General features: G+C 40.4%; 1 protein-coding gene across 1 annotated transcript in view; it reads right to left on the bottom strand.

The window, feature by feature from the left end:
- Window positions 1-1911: 1911 nt before the first annotated feature.
- LOC117270189 (carboxyl-terminal PDZ ligand of neuronal nitric oxide synthase protein) overlaps window positions 1912-23207 on the bottom strand; it is an 82225-nt gene continuing 60929 nt past the window's right edge. Inside the window, exons 9-11 of the mRNA XM_033647704.2 lie at window positions 22951-23152; window positions 19596-19926; window positions 1912-2788 (exon numbers count right to left, since the gene is read on the bottom strand). Coding sequence (XP_033503595.1) covers window positions 2233-2788; window positions 19596-19926; window positions 22951-23152 — 1089 coding nt within the window. The 3' untranslated portion in view covers window positions 1912-2232. The remainder of the gene's footprint in view (window positions 2789-19595; window positions 19927-22950; window positions 23153-23207) is intronic.

The following is a 23207-nucleotide window of genomic DNA, read 5'->3' as shown; positions in this document are numbered from 1 at the left end:
ATTACTGTCTCACAGTTTTATGCCTCAACGAACCACTCAAGTTGCAGTAAACATCCATGTCTGCCCAGACTCATATTTAGCCATGGCAGATGACAATCCTTAAATATGGATGCTGCTGCAAACAAGCTACAAATCCTAAAACATGGATGCTTCACATACATGTTAAACACTGCAGCACAAGAGATCTATACAATCAACATAGTTTCAAGGTGGACACCGAAGATTTGTGTCACCAGTTCCAGAAATGTTTATACAGAACATCATGTCACAACGGCCTTTGACCTTTGAACACCAAAATCTAATAGTTCAATCTTGAGTCCAAGTGAATGTTTGAGCTAAAATTGAAGAAATTCCCTCAAGGCCTTCTTGAGATATCAGCTTAATGAGAATGAGATGAACGCAAGGTCACAGTGACCTTGACCTTTGACTACCAAAATCTAATAAGTTCATTCTTATGTCCAAATGGGCGATTATGCCAAATTTGAGGAAATTCCCTCAAAGCCTTTTTAAAATATTATGCTCCAAAGAATGAGACCCACGCAAGGTCACAGTGACCTTGTCTTTTGACCAACAATAGCTAATCAGTTTAACGTTTGGCCAATTTTGAAGAAATTCCATCAAGGCATGCTTTAGATATTACGTTCCCAAGAATGGGATGGACGTATGGATGGACATCCTGAAAACAGGTGCATAATAAAACAACATGATTCGACTATCAGTTGAGGATAAGCAACATTTTACAAATCAGATTCGACTACGTAAATACTTAGTCGGGGACACCCCTAACAATAAAGCAGTAAAATCTGGCCACATGCAACAAAGAAACAGCTACATGCAACAAATGCTTGCTCTTATTATCTACCATTATTTTCTGGGATTACTCATCGCTTAATCTATAAAATGTCAGAAATCTCAGGACAAAAGCCAAAGATATTCAGTGAATATCCGAAAATCCAGTAAATATTTACCAAATATTTACATTTAAGAAGCTGAAACCTTTTTTTTGTCATTTCTGCCTTAAATCTATTTCAAATTATTAAATGATTGTTAAAATTGTTTTTAACAATTGATGGACTAACTGATTGATTGTTTGATTGATTGTTGTAGCTGTACAGTATACTGATATACGCTGATGAAGTTAAAACAGATATATTTACAATGTCAGCTTAATCTATCCTGACAGCTCTAAATGAAACTGATTTGCTGGTAAATCAGGATTTCTCAGAGTGAGAGGCAGAACAGAGAAAATCCACTTGGCAGGCTGTCTTTCTTCAACGTCCTCTGTGATTCCCCAATTATCTCCCCATTGAGTCTGAGGGTTCATTTTATAACACTCTCCCTATTCAGACAGGCGCAATCAAAGGCTGTAATAGCCGGTAGCTCAATTTTCGGAGTGCATGCTCTCTCCTTGTGCTGTTTCTCAAAACTGAAATATCTTAAATTCAGTGTTTTTGAAGGATTACAACCACTCTAGCGAATACAGCGTACAAAATCCATTCGGATATTCCACAAAATTTTCCCCCACTGCTTCAAAGCCTGCAAGTCTGAAAAAAACAAAATACAAGCAGCACGAAACATTCTAAAACCCACTCATCTCTAATAATAAAAAACATACCACACTGCCACAAATGTGTGTGCATAACCCAAAACACAACTACATCTGCTCACTTCTATCCTTCCTTTTTCCTTTATCTGACTTTCTTGTTCTTTCCTTCCTTCCCATCATTCAGTCAGGTGCTTTACAGAGGGCGAGGCTCTTCCCAACATCACCAGCATGTGCATGACTGCCACGATCATCCTGTGAAATCTGCGGAAAATGATATTTCCCACAATAGTTTGCACCACAGCAAAGCATCATACAAAATAATGTTTTAAGGTTGACTACTAGCAAAAATAAAAAGTCTATCCTCATTTTCTTTGAATTCTACGGTAACTTATGTGTGACTTTAACAGTGCAAGAATTGCTACATGTATTCTGCTTAACATTCTAGTCACTAAAAAGTAAATTAGATCATTAATTTCATTACAAAAATACTAAATCTGTCCATCGGCTAATAATTTATACAATAGATTATTTATCAGTAACTGGTATATGCTATGTCTGGACGAAATAATTAAAGGTCCTGAAATGGAACCCAGTGCAAACATAGGAGGGTCTGACAGTAAGTATTGCATTAAAAGCTGATTGGAGGACAGAGTGAAAGGTCTCCAAGGGCCCATGAGCTCATCCTCCTAACTCCGCTGTGGGACATTAGGGTCTTCCTGGTTGCTCTCCAGCAGCTCGTCCTCAGAGAAACTGATGTGAAGGCAGGTCTCATTCATAGGAGAGGAGAAGGGCAGTGGGTGCTCACAGGTGTCCGGATGTGAGGCGAGGGTGTGGGGTTCAGCAGACTCAGAGGAAGAGAGCACTGCTTCACTTCTCTCCTCCAGGGGACTGTCACAGCCGCTGGAGGCCGTTAAAAATGTCCCGCGGTCCCCGAACAGGTCGTCGTCATCGCGAAGCGGCGACAGCAGGGACTTGGTCTCGGAGCGGACACCAGAGTCCTCGCTGGCCGAGCAGGAGCTGCTCTCGCCGTTGCTGAGGGAGTGGAAATCAGCGGATGACAAGGAGCTCGGGGTGATGTCCGGGAATGAGAGGCTGCTGCTGCGGCTGGGGGCCCCGTCATTAGCGGTGACCTCTCCGTGTGGGGGCACAGCTGTGACTTCAGATCCTGGAGACAAAGTCCTGCTGGCCCGCTTGCGGTTCATGGAGGGTGGAGGGTCAATTTTGGGGATTATCTGTTTATACCTGCCAATGAAAGAACAGAGGCACTGGTTAGTGAAGTCTGACAAAACGCCTTAATTGGTTAACATGGTGAGAGTAGATCCATGAACACATTTGTCCTCATTTTGCTAATTTAAATTCAGCATAATCATTTCTTTCTACCAAGCAGGTGCAGAAGAATAAGCCTCAAGCCAGTTTTCCTCTCCATCAGTCACATTGTACCCCATTAACCTCACACGCACTGTGACGTAAGCTGTTACTAGACAAGACAGAAATACGCTTTCTCTCTGGCCCCCTGTTGTTTCGCCTGTCTAGGGACTTATCTGCATCCCACAGCTCCCCTGTTGAGAAAATAAAGAAACAGGGGGAAGAAAGGGAGCCAAAGAAAAAAAAATTGTGGGGGTGGGGGGTGAGGGCTGCAGGCAACCCCCCCGCCCATACAGGCACCAGAAATAGCTACACTGCAGTCTCTCTGATTATGCCACAGAAATGCCACGACAAGCACCAGTGTGCACAACCACGCACAATCAGAGTCATTCTCTTGGAAAATGAGCCCTGACACACACCTGCTAACAAGCCTCGCTTCCTCCCTGACTCCTCCCAACAACATTGTACTGGTGGCTGCTAACTTTGTTCCCCCGTGAAATCCGGTCCTTAGTTGACTCCTGGTCTCAGTAATGAACTTGTGAGACATGCTGATGTATCTACTGTCTCTGCTTCTGTACCTCATTGGTGTTTACAGCTACGGTAACGACAGACTTGTTGTAATGGTGCAGGGAAACCATTTCCAGAGATAATTACCCACTGTTTCCCCCACTAACAAATAGAGAAGCACACACAGCACTGTGGGGTAAAAGTTGAGTTGAACTCCACTGACTCCAATGTCACAAGCTGTATAATTTGTTTATATTAGCCAGCAGCATGGCTCTAGGGATGGCAATGTGGTCAGCCTGTGGGTCCACAACAAAATTATCTCAACATCTACTGAATGGATTGCCATGAGATTTTGTACATTCACTGTCCCCACTGGATGAAACATACTGACATGGGTGATTACCTGACTTTTTCTTAAGTGACACCATGAGGCTGATGTTTTGGGATTTTTAGTGAAATGTTTAAAAAATTACTCCACATAAGTGAACCTCGGGACCTCATTAAAGGAAAGTAGGGAGATTGAGAAAGTCATTAGGATGAATCCTCTGGGAACCATGAATGTCTGTGTCAAAATTTGTGCCAATCGATCCAGTAGATATTTCACAGGATAACAGAAAACTTTAACCTGCTGAGGAAAATTGAGGGAATATTCAAAAACATTAGTATTCATCCTCTGGGAACCATGAATATCTGTACCAGATTTCATGTCCATTTATCCAGTAGTTTTTGAAACATGGACATGAAATCTGGTAAATATATCAAAAGTGCCCAGAGGATGAATCCTTATGTGTTTGTTGATTCCCCCAATTTTTCCTCTCGTGCCATCAGCAGGTCAAAGTTTACTGTTATCCTGTGAAACATCTAAACATCTCCTGGATGGCTTGACACAAAATTTGGTACAGACATTCATGGTGCCCAGAGGATGAATCCTAATAAATATCTGGATCCCCTGACTTTTCCTCTAGAGCCACCATAAGCCTCATATATGTGGTTTTAAGTGAAATGTTTCAAAAATTATAGGATTAACTGCCATGAACTTTTGTAACAACATTCATGCTCCCCTCAGGATACACTGACTTTGGTGATCACCTAAATGTTTCATCTAGCACCATCATCAGGTTGAATTTTTAATTTGTCCAATGCATTGTGTACATTGTGTTTTTGTTTTTGCAAGTTAGCAAATTTTAGCATGCTAATGTGCTGTGTTACATGCAATGCAGTATGTATGAATGTTTGGCAAAACACCAATGTATTTAACAGTAAAAAAATGTTAATTACATCTACAGTTTTTACAGCTCATTAAAAGTCTAAAAGACCCATTTCTGAGAGATGCGCTTTCCAAATTTGCAGAACAATTGCTAGATGATATAGTAGTCAGCCAACTAGCTGCTATGAGCAAAGATGCTACTTAATACAATAAAAAGCAGTGACATCAAGTAATATATTGGCTAAATATATTATAATATTACGAGGCAGAAAATTACATGTCCAAGCCTGCATGGAGATTTTTAATATTTTTTTAAATCTTAATTTATTGATTCCAATTGTACAAACTGCATACCTTATTCTCTGACTATGCTGTACATCTGTGCGTATCCATATTTTTGGCAATGGCACTGCTCAAATTTACAATTTTACAAACAACATAATCTTTGTCTGGGAAAAAAGTTTTTGTTTAATTTGAGGAAATTACATTAGGGATGCCAAATGAGTGATAGAGTAGCCCTCCCTCATAAACAAAATGAAACACTTAGATACTTGTATTGTTTTTTCTTCTGGGTTGATCGTTTCTTTGTGGCTCACAAAGATAAACAGTCCAGTCTGATGTGTGATTCAGCTTTGGCTTCCTGTGCTGTTATTTCTGAATGTATCGGGTGCCAAGTTGTGGGGATGAATGTGCAGCTGGATCAAGGAGCAGGCTGGTCTCATTATCATAACTTTGACTAAGCACTCCTCTTTTCTGTCACATTAACACCCCTCTCCAACTTACTGCCCTCTCTCCCTCGACTGTGTCTTCTCTCCATTTTTCTACCTCTCCCTTAATTACTTTTATTTTTGTCTCTACATTTATCTCGCTCTAGACTCATTCCGCCTACCTGTCATGCATCTCAGCTGCTGGTGTCCTTTTCCTTTGGCCTTTCTTTTCTAGTCAATTTTATTTGGAAACTATATGGCAAACAAGGAACAAAGAACTGTCTGGCTTTAACAATTCATACCATATTTGTGTAATTTTGGATGTCTGATTTGATGTATTGGTGATTGTGAGGATTAAATGCAGAAGCTGATTTTCTTTGCATATGATCCTTATAATGGTACAATATTAGAGATACTGGATCCCTTGCAGTTAATAGAAAAGGGTAAATTATGCTGCTTATTTGACACTCAACTCATCAGTTCAACATCCCTATCTTACTGTAGTCACACAGACCGAGAAAAAGGCTAAGGACTGGGATCTGTGATATGGCCCACAGTGCATAAATCTTTCAGAGCTCATTATACCATGGTGTTGCACTCACTAACACAGTTATCACACTATAGGAGATTATTAGGAGCTTGATGAAGTAAAACCATTTACGACAGCTCACATACACTTCATATTCCTGCTGAAGAAGAATATCTGAATGCTGTGTTCTTCTTATCCATTGAGACAGCAACTGGTTACAGTTCATGTCAGCGTGGAAAGAAAATTACCTTGTAGAGACTTGAAATTTACTTGTGATACTGTAGGTTATCTATCACAGTGACAAATTCATTGGGTTTTCTATTTCAAAGTAAGATAATCTTTTTGTGGTAATGCAAAACAGATTATTTCACGTCTTCTAAATTGGTGTATTTAATTGTGGTTGAGAAGCTCTGACATCAGGGGCTAATCTCTGTCATGTATACATTTCCTTTTAAACATGATTCTTGTTTGCTTATTGTTTGTTATCCATGTTTTTGTTCATTTACTTATACTGTTGTCATGAATTATCTATAGATCATTAGCTACACAGACCAAAAGTGTTTTTTTTTTTTTGCACCAGGTTGTAAACATTTTTATTTCTGTTGTAAAGCTGGACATTTTCACATGGGAGTCTATAAGGATTCACAAGTGCTTGGCGCCAGCTAGGGCTGGGAATCTCCAGGCAACTCACGATTTAATTACAATTCAGAGAAATACATCACCATCTTCGATGGACTGTAAAACAATTATTAATACATATTGATGCATCAATTTTTTTGTTTTTGATTGTGTGCCAACTTGCTTCTTTTAAAAGCATAGCAAAATGTATTTTCAGTGATCCATAATTAACCCACTGAAACTTGGAGTGACATCACTTTTCTTTTCAGATGCCTTTCAAGTATTTAAATCTTTGACTTTTGAGCAAATTGGTGTAATTTCTTTCAAAAACATGGGAAAAAGGCAATGAGTAACTTCGTAAGAAAGGCAAGAAAAATATAATAGATTATTATTATTATAGAAATTATTTTAAAAACCGAGGGAAAAACTATTTACCAACTATTACTTAAGCTATTTTTCAACTATGTATAATTATTTTTATCATTACACTTTAAAATTATGGAACAGAATTATTCTAATTTGTAGGCATCTTTTCCAGGTCATTTCCTTGTCTGTTTTTAATACTAATTTTCTTGTTTTTAATTTTTTTTTTCTAATTTCTTGCAAATTTGGGGTCATTTCTTCTTAAGTTGCTCATTGCCTTCTTCCCATGTTTTTAAAAGAAATCAAGCCAATTTGCTCAGGTTTCAAAGGGTTGAATTTACTATTTACTACACATGAATTTACATGCATGCAATGTGGCTCTTGTACATGTCCCTTCAATCATATAGCCAAAATACCTCCACACACTAACTTTTAAACCAGTCATATTGTATCTATTTTTGGTTGCTTACGCTAACCCATTCATGCCAGCGTAGTATCCAGGGTTTACATATGGTGATATTTCAATGGAAATAGTATACAATTTAGGTACTGTTGAAAAATAATTAGTTTGCCGCCTTTTTATTTTAAAAAGTTAACGACATTGATTAGTACATTTATTAATTTGAAAGCAGATAATAGTCTCCTGCCTGTATGATCATTAAAAAAATGAGGGGGAGGCAGTATGCTCAGTAGCTCCACTGTGTTGTTTAATGTCCACTGCACATTAGCTCTGGGCAAAGCCACAATGCTGAACGGGCCAGGCGCAGGGTTTTTATTATTTTTTTAAACACAGAGTTGGTTTAAGTTGTTTAAGGCTGCAGTGTGTATTGGTCACCCAGTCTCATTTGTTTATGTTGCTGCTGATCACTGCTCCACTCCTTTAACGTTAGTCTCTGGGTGATGGCCTAAAAAGTACTCACAATATACTTCACGTTTGCCTCACAAATTTCATTATTTAGACATTGCATTAAAACACTCTTTAACCACTGCCTTTCCAAAAAGGATTCAGAAGTTAACTCTAGCATGTCTTCACTATAGACTGTCTGGGTGCTACACTGCCTTGTGGTTGAGTTCCGCCTCTGACAACATCACATTATTAACAAATATTTAGATAACTGATTATTGACATTGGTGAATTGATGCTGAATTGTCTATGTCCGCATCATGACGCACCTAAGACTCGCTCATTTCCCCCACCCCTAGAGCCAGCCTCGAGCGGCCATTAGACGAACAACAGTTCATAACACTTACATGATGGCTTCACATTTTAGCCCTAGCGGTTGCAACTTGATTACAACACATCATATCACATCCAGACAGGACACATGAAAACACATTTAGATACTACTGGTGCAACAGCACAGTGTGTGAGAGCTATATGCTGTATGCCTGAGGCTGGGCTTATTACATTCTCCACCTGGAAGATGGTGATTTAGTATGGCTCAGTAAAGCAATACATGCACATGACACAAACACACTCCCACACACTTAAATATAACAAACTCCACTGTGACACAGTGAGTGTAAGACAGGTGCATCAGGAGGTACTTCTCCTCTGCCTCTGCTCTGACAGCTTTACCGTTCAGGTGGAACCTTCACTGACAAGATAATACCGAATGCTGACAAGAACAGTTCTTCTATTTTGGCCTAAGTATGCGAGACAAAACAAGTGCTCGCAGTCCAGCAAAGTGTACAAAACACAGACAGTGCTACTGTGCACAAGACGTGTGTGGCTCGCTGATTACCTCAATGCTAATGTGGTTACGAACTTGCAGAACCACATCTGCATGTAAATGGAGGTTATTATGCAGTCATTAGCTTAGAAATCCCTGGTGAGACCTAAACATGAGCCAGCAAACACCCACACTGTTCATCCACCACATGCCTACTACCATGCTTGTGCCACAAACACTGGATCCACATGCTGGTAGTCATGAGTAATACTCACATAAAGGGAGGAGAAGGGGCAGAGAGGAGAAGTAGAGGAGGAGGAGGAGGAGGAGGAGAGGAAGGGGGCTTAGGCAGTGGCAGAGAGCTCCCCAGGCTTCTAGGGAGAGGCAGGCTGGTGCAGCAAACGATGAGAGGGACTGAGATGGGGACGGGACGATGGAACGCATGATGTGTGGGTTTAAGGCAGCGGCCTGCTTGTTGGGTGTTATTCTGGGGGTTGAGTTTGTTTGTTTGAGCAGACCGATGGGGAAATGAGGGATGGTTAGATGAGGAAGAGGAAGAGCAGGAGAGGGTCCTCGGACCTGTACCAAAGAGAGGCAACAGTTAGACTACAGAGGATCAGGGAGCTATGCAAGGGATCAGACATGTGACTCAACTCATTGGGTCCAAGTCTCAAGAAAGTCCCATGTCTGCTACTAACCAAGACAGAAAGTCGTCATTGTCATATCTGTGTTATATTTATCTTTTGATACCAATTTTAAAATTTATGCCCTCAATGTCAGTTTTCCCTGTGGTATCCGAAAATGGTGTCAAATATCGATATTTCTCTAAGTATTGTAATGAAGATGGAAATTTCAGTATCATGGCATCACTACTAAGTAATGGTACACAGGGACTTGTAACGCAAACATTTTTAATACTTTATATCTAATATTTAAACTGAGAACAAAATGAGCACAATAAAGTCATTCGAGTCATCATGTCTCAAGTCCAGTCAAGTCATGAGTCTTTAGCTTCAAATTTCAAGTCGAGTCTCAAGGCATGTTTTCTGTTCAATTCAAGTTGCAAGTCATCAAATCGGTGACTCGAGTCGACTCAAGTCCAATTCACAATGACTTGAGTCCACATCTCTGTAAGGGGCGAGCGAATTTAAAAGTCCATACCAATGTTTTGCATGTTTTAGCACATTACAGCCACCATGTGGAGGATTTTTATAGGAATTATAACAATTTGATACTTAAATACTACAATACCCATAAGCCTTTGCAACAGTTGCAATGGAGAAAAAGCCAGTCGGAGGCTCAAATCAGTGCAGTAGAGAAAAGAAAATGCTTCGACTTGAAAATTTTGAGCAAAACAAGATGCCATAGTAACACAAAAATCATCCAAAATTGACCAAGAATCGATTTAAGCTGCAAATTCATCTAGTGTTTTGTTTTCCAAATAGCAAAATCTTGAGCTACCACCTGCTCACAGTGCTGCACGCAACAGAACAGTGAATGGATTTTTTTTTTTCCACTGAAAGGGACCTTGGGAGCCCCTCACCTTACAGTTTTGTGTACACAGGCTTGTACTTTTTCATGAAAGAAACAGATATATTTTAGTGCCAACTGTCAATATTTGCACTGATGATTCAGCTGGCAAAGTTTCATGGCCATCAATGCCATAAAAGCGCTCCGACTGTGACTCACCCAAAATCCATTAAGAAAAATACCAGAGGTGCCCGAAATAGCTCCTTGAACTTTACAACTCTATGTACACTGTCTGCTGCTCTCACTGATCCACTCCAGGAACTCTGAGGTGGATGAAAAAAGTCCCTCCTTTCCACTGCATCATAACCACAAGATGGTCCTGGAACCATAGACTGTATAAAAGAAATTGATGTCACCCATTATGGGCTACTGTTCTGGGGCCAGTTGCACAAAACACCTATGTTTAAATTTTCCTTAAAGTCCTGGTTAAGGTTTCCTCAAAATAAAATCAGTTGCACAAAACACCCTTTAAGTCTTCTCCTTAAGGTTTTTAAGTATTTATGGTTTTCTCCTAGTCTTGGTGCTTTACTTCAGGAATCCGTAGACTGTTGCACAAAAGATTTTAGCAACCAAAGCAAGTGCGAGTGTTCTGCGATCAGGAGAACCCAATTTTGATTTTACACTATAGATTTGACTTAACATATTTTCATTGCAATTTCTTCCTGCAATTGTTTTCTGTTATTTGAGGATGAAATTTACTTTGTAGGTTGTGCTTTCTATGATTGTATTTCTCCAGAAGTTTGATCTTTTCTCCTCTGACCAATATAGTTTTCTTGTCTTCTTTTCTTCTGCCATTTTTTCCACTATCTAAGTATAAGCCAACTTCATGAGACAATAACAGGCATTAAAATCGTGAGTCCAAGCAAACAAACAATCTCCATGGAAACTTTTACTGCTGTAAAATGTCTTTCAACGCAGTTAACAAGTTATCATTCTTCCTTACCTAAGGAAACATATTAAGGGATTCTGTGCAACTGTGTAAGTCCCTAAGACAAGGAGAAATTAAGTCTTAAGTGTCATACTTAAGGAGAAAACTTAAGGAGTTTTGTGCAACCACTTCTGAAGCTTCAAGTTTGGCATTTTGGCCATCCCCATCTTGTTTTTTTGGAGCCAGAAGTGACCATATTTAGATGAGAGGTTGGGAATGTGGAGGAGCTAGGGTTGGATCTGACTTACAACACAAGGACGACGCCATGGAAGCATCTTGTCAGTCACAAGGCAGCCACACCCTAAAGTATACCTTGCCTTATTGTCTATTTTTCTCTAAATGACAGTAATTTACTAAATAAACATCATGCTGTCTTGAAGAAGACTTGGAACTTGTGACTGAGACTATTAACTCATTAAGAAATGTGAGTGAGAATCAGGGTCATTTTCTGACAGACATGCATGCAATCTATTTTCTTTTTGCAACCAGTGGAGTTGCCCCCTGCCGGTCATTAAAAAGAGATATAAGAATACAGATAATAGATAGAAACAGATTTAAGGCGCTTACACATTGGCTTCACTTTTCAGATTTGGAGATGCCCCCTGCAGAGAACTTACTGCAAACCAATGGCTGCCTGAAAGGTAAGAAATTATCTCAAAACATCTACTGTTTGGGAAATCATCAGAAGAGGGTAGTGTGTTGATAAAAAAAAAAGTTTCACTTTTTAGTTTTAGAGACGGTGTCAGGCTATGCACTGCGAAGACTTGCTGAATGTTACATGAAAATCCATAAAGAGATGAACAGAGCAAAAGAATTTTAGAAATCAACCCCCCCTCTGTGTCTGCAATACATATGACTCATAAGCACAGCATGCTTAGTTACTTTGCCATTCAATAAACAGGAATGAAGCCAGCAATCAGGGGAATAGCATGAAAAAACAGCACTTTCTTATTTCAAAAACAACCAGCAGGAGCTCTGTCGCTCAACAAGTGGAGACAAATAAAAAGAATCAGTAAAACGTCTCTATCTTTTTATTTAGTCAAGAAGGGTTACCAATAAACTTCTGCCTTTGAGACAGACAAACAGACAGAAATACAAAAAGCAACTGAAAGAACAAGTGGGAGGTTTAAAGAGAGAGGGGATACTGAGCCTTTGTGAAAGCATCTTGCTTTTGTAAAGAAATTAACACACAACACCCATCAGAGTGAGATGTCTGTGTGGGATGCTGAAGCATGTAGGTGGATGAACGTGAGAGTCTTCAAGAGTATAACCGGAACTGTGAAATGTCTGCAAAACTTAGGAATTCAAGGGACTGAATCCTAAAGAGCGACCCTGCCTGACAGAGACCCTGTCAAACATTATTCAGTGACTGACAGGCCGACGTTCAGGCTTTCCTAAATATCACACAGACATGAGTCAGAGGACACCCATGAATCTTAAAAACGACCTTCTATCTCTGATCGTGTGGCAGTGTGTAAATCCAGCTGGCAGAACCAGCTCCACCCAAAATGCCCGTAAACACCATCCATTACCCTCCCATCATACCGCTGCAATTAAATTACTGGCCGACGAGGCTGCCGGTGCAGCTCGGACACACAGGCGATGATGTTAATGATGAAGAGGGGAAACAAAAAAAGGATGGAGGGGGAGGAAGAAGATCATGAGATAGGTCAAGAGTGATTATGCAACATACAATACTGTCAGAGAGGAAGAGTGTAAGAGAGTGCAGTCTATACCATGCCAGGGGAAAGCATGACTCACTTGTGATAATATATAGCTGGGTGTTCATATAAGCTGCTGGTCACCATATGTGTTTGTTTTTGCTCTGCGTGGGCATGCTGCAGTTTTTAGCTGCATGGCTCCAGGGATGACTGAATAGATCGTTATGAGATATTATACACATATTCATGTTTTCCACACAATGCATCCTACTGACTTTGGTGATCCTTTGAATTTCAATATAGCACCAACATGAAGTTTGCATTTGTGGTTTTAAATCAACAACTTTTAATGGATTGCCTTTAAATTCCGTAAATACATTCTTGTACCTCTCAGGATGAACTGTTTGGTGATCCCCTAACTTTTCCTCTAACATATCAGCAGGTCAACATGTTTAACTGCCCAATACTTTAGTTTATGACCAAATAACATGGATTTAGAGAGAACTACTGTAGATATAGCATTGAAGGTCCTGTTCATTCCTATGAAAGTTGCTCAGTGTCATATATAGCAAAAAAGACTTCCAGGGTATAAAATGACCCAGATCTTCTGCATCATAGGGGCCCACAGAGTAGGCGCACTAGACACTTTAGCTAGCCAAGTGGCTAACTTTGGGTTTAGCCCTTTGCGAACTTGAATGGCAATAAAATTATTTAATCACGCGGCTCTTCTACACTTTCGAAATGTTATTGGACCAAATGGATCAAATCCAATAGTGAAATAAATACTGAAACAAGTCATTTCACAGGGGCTATGATGTTCAATAGATTCATATACTAATTTACAGTGGGTTGGATTGAATTTAACCAGGTGGCACACTTGACTCAGCTGCTGCTCCCGAGTGAGAGCATGACACCGTGTCCCTCCAGCAAATTAACATCCTACTATCACTTTGCATCGGGTGACGTTTGAGCTCTCTGTTCACACTGAATCTATTAAACATGCACTTCTGTTAAGTCATGTAAACAAACCACAAAAAATATCAGCTGCGCACTCGAGATCATACTGGAGACATTACCACTTAAGAGATTATTGAGTAGCCTATTTGCTATCTTTGTATGTTTGTAATGTTTGTTTTAAAACAAACAAACAAACAAAAAAACCCACACAATTTATACTGGGATATTTACTATTTACAGTGACATACAATATAGCCACCAGCAAGAAGCATAGGTTGTTATTAGGGATGGCCATTTAGCTTACCGAAAACTTTCAGCTCCCTTTTGTTTTTGGTTGTGAAATAAGGAAGTATCATGCAGATAATCCCTCATTTCAACTTCAACAATCAGCCATTTGTCATCAATTGCAGTCAACGTGGTGCTTTCAAGGTAAGCAACAGGAATAAATAGAAACGCGGCGTCCTACAAAAGTTCGCCATTGCATCACCTGCGGACAGTTAGGACACCTCTTTCATCGGCTTCAGATCCCAAATGTTCCCATGTGGGCCCAGTTTTAGTTTTCTTGAGAGACTAACTCTCATCACCCCAAAAAACATATTCACTTTCTAGTAAGCAACACACAATGTGCACTCGTACCCCTTCTAACTCTACTGAAATTTTATGCTTTGATGTTGCTGGCCATAGCTCACAGCACATCAGACACTAGTGGCTCCGTTAGTCCATTTATAAACAAATTACTATAAACATACATGTATTATAAATTAAATATCATATATATAATACAAAAAAATTATATATATTGTTAATCATGTTGTCACATTGCTGATAACTAATGCAATACAAGCCAGGTTTAGTGTTGTGTCGGCACTGACACAGGCTGCTGATGTAAGCTGATTTTTAAATCTTCCATAACATGTATTAATGACATTTACACAGTCTTTTTGGGCCCAATGGCATCCTGTGACAGACACATAAAAAATGACCTGGATCTTTTGCATCATGGGGTCAACAGAGCAAGTGTGTTTTCTTTAAGCCTGACTCCCAACCCCTTGGTCTCAACTCAATTTTTCAACTTTCAGGATATAATGATTTCAATAAGGTCTATTTAAGTGTTCATACTGGGAAGTTAATGTCCCTAAAAAAGATTTACTGAGGTCTCTTTACAATGCTATCTGTGAGGAAAAAGTCTGGCATCACGTGAGGGACCTAGAAGTTGTAATTCCAAAGTTTGGCCACTATGCTAAACTGGCTTCAAAGCCCTGCCCCTTCCCTTGGGCTTGCAAAATATCCACAAGCATAGTTGTCAACTCTTTTTTTTCTTGTTTTCGTGTGTGTCAGATTAAGAGGTTGATGACTCAAAAAGTTGCCAAATAACACAGATCAATGTTCTGGCCACCAAGAGTATTTTAAGCCTACTATTACATCCTGTTTTGATCCTGCCTTAACTGTTCTGTTTGTTGTGTAAAGTGTGACTCACTACATGGTTGGATGTAGTCTTGGGTTGTGTGGTATGCCAACATACCATATGCAGTGATCATATAGCGCTCGAGTCAGTGGGCCAGCTGGAGAGCACACACGGATATACTCCATGTTGGGCGATAATTCCTGCGTGATTTAAAGCTAAATTGCACTAATAAAGTGAAGTGAACGGATTCCATCGCCCTGCATGACCAGGGCTGGACCCAGGGGGGAGGTTAGCTTAAGCAGGACGAAGAAAGGGAGGAAGTGGATGAGGAGAGATGGCAAGAGAGGATGGCAGGGCAGTGTCTGTCTGCTAGTTCGCAGAACATAAAATAAAGCCACTCAGGCTGTAAACACTGATTCACTGGGGAAATCCAGAAAACAAAAGCAAATGGAAGCAATAAAATGTGCCGTGTGGTGGTGAGAGGAGGCGGGCACAGGGGTCTGACTGCACCAAAGGTAATGCAAAGGAGTCTGACGGTGGAAATAACACAACAGAGCTTAAGTTTCCATTTACACAACCCCCATTTTTCCTATGATTTAGTGAGATTAAGACTCAGTTGAGCCACCTAAGAAGCGTAACACCACCAATTAAAAACACTGAAAGGTCATATCATAAACTAATTTCTTCACTGCCCATTTTTCTGCTCAGCATGAAAATAATTTGTGTTTTTTTTCCATGCAGTAATAACCTGACCATTCATTATTTTTATAAGCCATTTGTGTATAAATCTAGCGTAAAGTTTTATGATTACTATTTACAGAAAAGTGAAGTCACTCAGGAGCAGAGGCAGACAATAGCCTATAAAAGAGGGGGAGGGTGGCAGACAGGGGAAACACACTTTAGGAAAAGGACCAAAAATGCCCCAGTGGTATATTTCGAAGATACTGAATCTTTCTTAAAGCCTTTGAGACAGGAAATAGAAAAAGATGTGGGACGGAGACACTCAGAAGGAGGAATGGCAGATAGAAAAAAAAAGTCAGTTGTTACATAATTACAAATAAAGGGAAAAAGGAAGGGGTTTCAGCTGGCACACAACTCATTCCCAGATGAAACTAATGTTCAGATGGAAATGTACAGTAACAAGATGCCTCTCTCTGGAAGAGATTTAAAGTTCCCTTTTGTCTTGCCTTTTTATTTTCCCCCCACACTCATGCAAAAGAAAAAAAATATTCCGACATATGTAGTGGGGTAGAGTTTCAGGTTGTGAGAGGATGGGAAGCTGGGATTGGCTGGGAGTCTGTGCTGCAGGAAACCACAGGATGCGAGTCTGACTGTAGGGAACTAAGCTGCAGCCTCAGACAAACACACACATACACACACGCAAAAGCAGTTATACAAAATTACAACATCCGCAAGCATGGCAAATACACACTATGCTGCCTAGTCACTTCCAGCTCCTTGTTTTGCCCCTTGTCTGTTTTGAAATCAACTTTAACATGCTCTCCTCTGAGAGTTGGCTGTGGATTACTTTCAGAGAGAGATAGCGGAAAGCAAAAGGACAGACAAATTAAGTGCGAGGATGAGAGAATAGGAGGGGGATAAAAGAAAAAGGACTAAAGAGTTTGTCCTGCTTGAGAGCTCTGCTTGATCTCATGTAGGAAATGTTTTTTTACCATAGCTGGTCTTTGTGATGGAGATTAAAAGCTCATTAAAAATCTCATTAAAAAGTCATTAGATGCTGTGGCTCCATATATGCATTCAAGGTAAGGGCTGCTTGTGTATCAGTGAGCTGCATGGCAGAGCATTCAGATAGAAAGTCAAAAGTACAGTAGTGGAAGCACTTTACGAGATAAAACGTGCCAGACAGCGAGAAATAGAACCTCAGACATCCCTGAAAAGCAAAACACATTCATCATGAATTATTCCAAAGAAAATGATTCCATTTACTGTCTTAACTCTCTCGACGTGCATTTTAATGGCTTTTCAGAATGAGTTAGTTCAAGAAACAGAAACACTGGCACAGAGTTTCTGTGTTTCTCTTAAATCTCATTCTCTCTCACAAGCTTCTCTGGTTCTCTCTTTCAACCTCAAACCTGATCCCCTCTTTGTTTGTCTAACCCCAGCCCTTTTCTCCCTGCGTTCTGTAATCCCCTGATTACAGTCACACTTTCATTAGCTGCAGGCTGTTTCTGCTGAGTTGAGCTGTTCTCCACTAATAACACTAAAAGCTACAGGCTGCGTATGTCACTGTGTAGCCCGGCTACCTCAAACACAAACTGACTGGTACCACATTAGGAATGTGTGTATGTACATTAAAGGAATAGTTCCGACATTTTAGGAAATAATTGCTCTCTGGCAGAGAGTTAAATGAGAGGATCGATACCACTTTCATATATATGTTCCCATTACTCAGCAGGGCCTTAGTTTAGCACAGAGATTTGAATTAGGGAGAAACAGCTAGCAGGGCTCTGTCTAAAGGTTACAAAATCTGCACTACCAGCAACTCTAAAGCTTACTTATTAAAATGCAAAAACAATGGGGGTTTTATCTGGCTCACTGCAGAGCAGGCAGGTGATACACATTTTTAGATTCAGTGTGATTTATACTGTCTGTGGATATCATTATCTCCAAGTCTAACCTGTATCAATGTACAAAACTCTGCTCAAAAATGATGATAATAGATGCCTTATAAATTAAGAAAAGAAACAGTGTCATTTTCAGGGTTTTCTTCAGTATCAAGGTAATACAGTGATGGTTGTCTATACATCCAGGGGTACACTTAGGGATGGGCGGTATGAAAAAAAAATTTATATCACCTTTTTTTAAAAAATCATATTGGTTTCACAGTATTTGACAGTGTTTTGCTTGGGTTCGGCCCACTTGACATGCTTCTGTGTTGTGCTATGGCCTATTCAAGTGCTGGAATTTGTTATTTATGTGACAACGCCTGAACGCAACACAGGCTCTGCTCCATTACTGCCGTGCTCGGTTATAATTGTCTCGGACTAGGGTCGGCTTCAGTCAGGAAAATGCGGGCTGAGCCGTGCTCTAGTGTGCGGTATATGAAAAATTCACATCATAACGAAAATAATAAGCCCTAGGTACACTGCAAACAAGAACTGTTAACAGCTAATTCGGCAAACTTTAATGGTGCCACTTTGCCAAAATTAAATCAAATATAGGCTAAAAACCAGAATACCGCCTTGCAGTTGAATGCCTGGTTGAGTTATGGCCAAAACATGTTTTTCTAGGTCACAGTGACATTGACTTTTGACCAAGGACCACCAAATTCTAAGAGCGTTTACAAGAATGAGACAGAGTAAGGTCACAGTGACCTTGACCTTTGACCACCAAAATCTAATCAGTTCATTGTCAAGTCAAGGTAGATGTTTGTGCCAACTTTAAAGACATTCCCTCAAATATTCTTTAGATATCGCACTCAAAAGAATGAGATGGAGATCACAGTGACCATGACCTTTGACCATCAAAATCTGATCCCAAGTCAGCCCAAGTGGAATTTGTGTCAAAGAATTTCCCTCAAGGCGTTCTTGAGATATCATGTTCATGAGAATAGGATGCACGGATGGACCTATGTACATACGGACAACCTACAACCCACAAAACACAATGTGAACCATAGCTCCAAAATGTAGAGCATGATTATCTCTCAAATAGAAGTAAGACAAAGAAAACAAAAATGGGAATGACAAATACACTAATATTAAAAATGTCACGTTGCACTACCAATACACTATCAATATTTTTTGACCGTAATACATAGAGTTGTTACTGACTCAGAAATATGTCAGTTGAATCAGATTTGGCTGATCAATCTGAATATTTGACTATTTGTTCCTTTTATTCCTTGTAGAGTTTCAGTGTTTGAATGGATGTCAGCAGGGCCTGTTGTTTGACAGCAGCATACCTGTAATATAGCAAACAAGCCCGGTTAGTCCTCCGAACCAACGGATCAGAAATTTGGAACAAGATTTTTTGCCAACACTAGATATAAAACAAAAGCCAGAGAATGTAGAAGGTAATTTTATCTCTGAGCCTGACCGGGCAAAGCCTCTCTTCCTTCAGGCAGCTGCCTCCGTCTCACTCAGACTCACCCTGGGTCTGGGTCACCAGCTGCCTGTATTGGAGAGCAGCATGAAAGTGAGGAGCACAGCTTAATCCGTGGGCGGAAACGTCCCCAGAAGAACACTGGACATTGACTGACACAAAAAAACCAACTGCTCAACTCGAAGAATCTCAGTCGACTGAGGGATCAGTGACTGATGATTCAAATCGTCGACTTTCAGTCCCTTTGGTGTGGTTCGTACACTCCAGGAATGCTAACACTTTCTTCTATCCACTAATATACTAATGTTTGCCCTTTGTCAAAAATCTGTGAATATACAGTCAAAAAAGAGTGGGAACCCTTCATCAGAAAGTGAATAAATGTATTTCCCAAAATGCTTTATGATTTCTTTATAATGCGATCATTGCAATGATCTGCCGGAACACTGCACACTGCAGGCCGACTGACGATGTTTTTATGTGTTGTACAGTACTAACAAACATGATTTTTTATAAACACAAGGACAGTCGTCTTACTTTTCATTCATGTTGGCGGAGTTTCGTAACGTCAATGGGACGATCTCATTGCAGGAGCTCTTCTTGCTGTCAGCTGTCCCATTGGTCCTGATAAAGAGGTCCAGGTCTCCGTTGACTGGCGCGCCTGGTTCAGTGCTGTTCTCCAGGTTGAGCAGGTTCAGGTAGGACTCAGCGCAGTCCACTTGGGTGGGGGAGAGTGGTGAGGTTTGGAGTGGCCATGCAGGTGTGGAGGTGATGAGCTGGTCCAGGGTCTGGCTGTAGTGGTTCTTCAGATTCAGAGACAGAGCCTTTGCTGATGTGGACACAGAGCTGGCTGGTGACAGCTGACCATCTGGAATAATTAAATGACAAATCAACAAAATTGAAAGACTTTTTGAAAGGCTTTTTTTTTCTAAAGATCTCTCTAAGTGCTGACTCTCATTACAGAAAAGAGGACTTGGCACTGTGCCACTGGGAGCACTTAGGCCAGCCATGTCTGAGATTAGCATTTTCTATCAGAGGGACTGACATGATTAATACAAGCATAAAACATGATGTGCCAACTTGATAGATTTGGTGACGTGCTGTACAGCGACGCTGTTAGTGCTGTCTGAGTTGACGCTGGACAATGACAGGAATTCAGTGAGTGATGTCATTTTTCTTGGCCTTCATGCGTTCACTGTACTGCAGATTGTGGTGTTTGTTTTTTCAGGTGGTTGAATAAGTTAGTTGTGTTACTTTGCGTCACAGAAACAAGTCTCATGCAGTCTAAATTCAAAATACTTCCAAACAACCAATGATGAGGAGACAAGCTCTTCACCATCTGTTCCGGACATTTGATCTAAATTTTTTCTGATCCCTGTTGTATATTACTTTTCTAATCTGGACTGGAGTTGCAACATTTAAAGAAGTTTTCCACGGGCTGACGCTGCAGGGTGTGTGTGCAGCCGCATAACAGCTGCCATGACTGTTATTTTAGGAAGCACCTCATTTGATATGCAGCAGAGTTTTCTATGAGCGGAGCACACATTGTAAACATCAATATCACAGTCGATCATGTTCATTTAATTGTGGGGAGACAATATCTGTGATTAATATTCAATTAATTGTGCGGGCCTAATTCATACATAAACAAACACACACACAGCTCTGCCCACTGTGTGTGTGGTTATTCATTATTAGTTTGGCAACACTTATCGTTCTTTTAGCTCCTGTAAATATAGTCCTCCTCCAAAAATCCTCCTTTGGGACGACATGTATCAATGTGTGTGTGTGTGTGTGTGCGTGTGTGTGTGTGTGTTAGGGTATCAAAATAAAGGTAGTTAACACAATCAAAACTCTCACTGAGAACACATTCTGTAAGTGTGAGGTAACACGGACAGAATGTGGTTTTAAGTCCACTGCTATTAATTTAGCGTAGAGATGCTATTGTATGTAAAAATACGTTGTTTACACATATCATGTGACGCAAAGTGAGCACAGTGTTTAACACAATGTGATGCAGATGCACGGCCCTTTATTTTAATTATCAGGCCTATTAAATATATTAATCATTTCGAAGATTAACGAAGAAGATCGAGATTAACCATCCCATTCTGAAATATTTCCTGTAATGGACACAACTTTAGTTACATTTTAACTTTTATGTACACTCAGTGGCCACTTTATTACACCGGTAAAATCCAATGGAATCCAATACAACAGCTCAGCCATAAATTCCACCATTATGAAGACAATAATGTTCAGTTGTGACTGACATCCCAATTTATCGAGGGGTGTTTCTAAACATGAGGGGGAAGAATATTAGAAACTCCTTTCAATATAATGCAGTCCAGTATGACACCACCACTACAACCTCAGGAATAAACATACAACTGAATGCCTCTCTGACAGTGTCAACAAAAACTGAACCTTATAACCTTCCCAAAAGTAGAATTTGTGGCAAATCTGTTGTATTGGATTGCATTGAGCAGTACAGGTGAAACTACTGGAGTGTTCAGGGAGTGTATGTTTATATTAGCCACATTAACGATGTGGTTTGATGGATCTGTTGGTTGATTGGTCCACTATTATGGATCTTGCTGCTTTCCTGGCTAGTCTCACCCTACTGTGCTGTGATTGGCTAGTACTTGCCCTAACCAAGACCTTTTTCCCTAACCGTAAAATAGTGCTGGTCCACCGCTTTGGTCTAGACTAAAATATCCCAAATATTATTGGATGCACTACCCATAGACTGTATAAAATAAGGGACTACCATGAATTTTGTGCAGTGGTTTTTGGTGCTGAGGGCATGAATACTGATGACTTCTCTGCTAGTGTCATAACCAACTAATGCTCAGCCTATACTGAAGTTTGTAGTATTGAGTGCTAATTAGCAAATGTCAGCGGGCTAAAATGCTAAACTAGGGACACTCAACTTGCTTTGTCTGGAGGCCATTTTTGCAAATTGACAAGAGGCCAGGGGCCAGTCACAGCAGCCCTGAACAGGTATGGTGTATGCAGGGGCATTTCAAGGAATTGAGGACATTCAGGGCTTAGCCCAAGCTCTTTTTTGATGTTTTTTAATGCACACTGGCACCTTATTTACATTAAAAGTTAAAAAAAAAAAAAAAAATCCCAGTGGGAGCCAATTTACTTTCATTGTGAGTTAGAAAATGGTTTGGGGGCCACATGTCACCCCATCACAGGCCAGATTTGACCCTCAGGTTGTAAACTGAGTATCACTGCACTAAACTACTATATGCCACTACTATAATATACATTACCCGAGAGCATTAGACTTATTTTACACAAAGATTTAAAATATAAAAACTTGAAATGGTAGCTATATAACAAGAGAAAATTCATAAAAAAAATTGAAATTCAAAGATGCCTTTGTAAAATTTAAAATTAAGACCCAATATAACTGACCAGATAACATGTGTGAGCACTAACTCAGTCTCTTCTCCTTTGCTCCTCATTCATTATCATTTACATTGACTGGGGCTTTTCATTAGTCCTCATTAACCCTCCCTTACTTGTATCTAAACCAATGCTTTAATTTGGTTTTGCTCACACCTGAAGGATACAATTCTTCTTTCTCCTCAGTCCAGATCAAAGTAAAATGCTCAGTTTAAGGACAGCCAGGTGATGCAAAGGAAAAAAGGCACTCTTGTTCCACCTACAGAGCGGAGTTGAGTACCTGGCAGCTGTGCTTCTGCCCCATCAGACACAACAGGGGATGTTTACAGGCAGGAAGCCAGTAAGGGGTCATGGTTTGTGTCATGTATGACTACACCAACAGAGGAGTGAGCAGTGACAAGGACGGCACCACACAGGCAACCTGACCTGACATGAGTCTGTCTGAGGGATCATACTGTTCCCACCAGTCACTTACTGTGTCCATTAGCCTGAGGCTCCTGTTGTGACTGTCCTGGCTGTGTTTTCGGGGAGCGGGCCTCCAGCTCTTTCAGCTGCTGCACGAGCAGGGCCAGGTGCTGCAGCAAGTCCCTGTTCTGCAGCAGCAGCTGGTGGACGCGGGCCTGAGCCTCCATCCGAGCAGCGGTCTCTGCTGCCATCTGATCCTTCAACAGCTGCACCTGTGGTGGAAACAAAGGGCGAGGTGTGATGTTTGCATGTGATTTGATTTGTATG

The sequence above is a fragment of the Epinephelus lanceolatus genome, chromosome 19 (assembly GCF_041903045.1).
Source record: "Epinephelus lanceolatus isolate andai-2023 chromosome 19, ASM4190304v1, whole genome shotgun sequence".
Classification (NCBI taxonomy): domain Eukaryota; kingdom Metazoa; phylum Chordata; class Actinopteri; order Perciformes; family Serranidae; genus Epinephelus; species Epinephelus lanceolatus.
The sequence above is the reverse complement of the archived record's forward strand: the minus strand, read 5'-3'. Positions and strand labels throughout refer to the sequence as shown.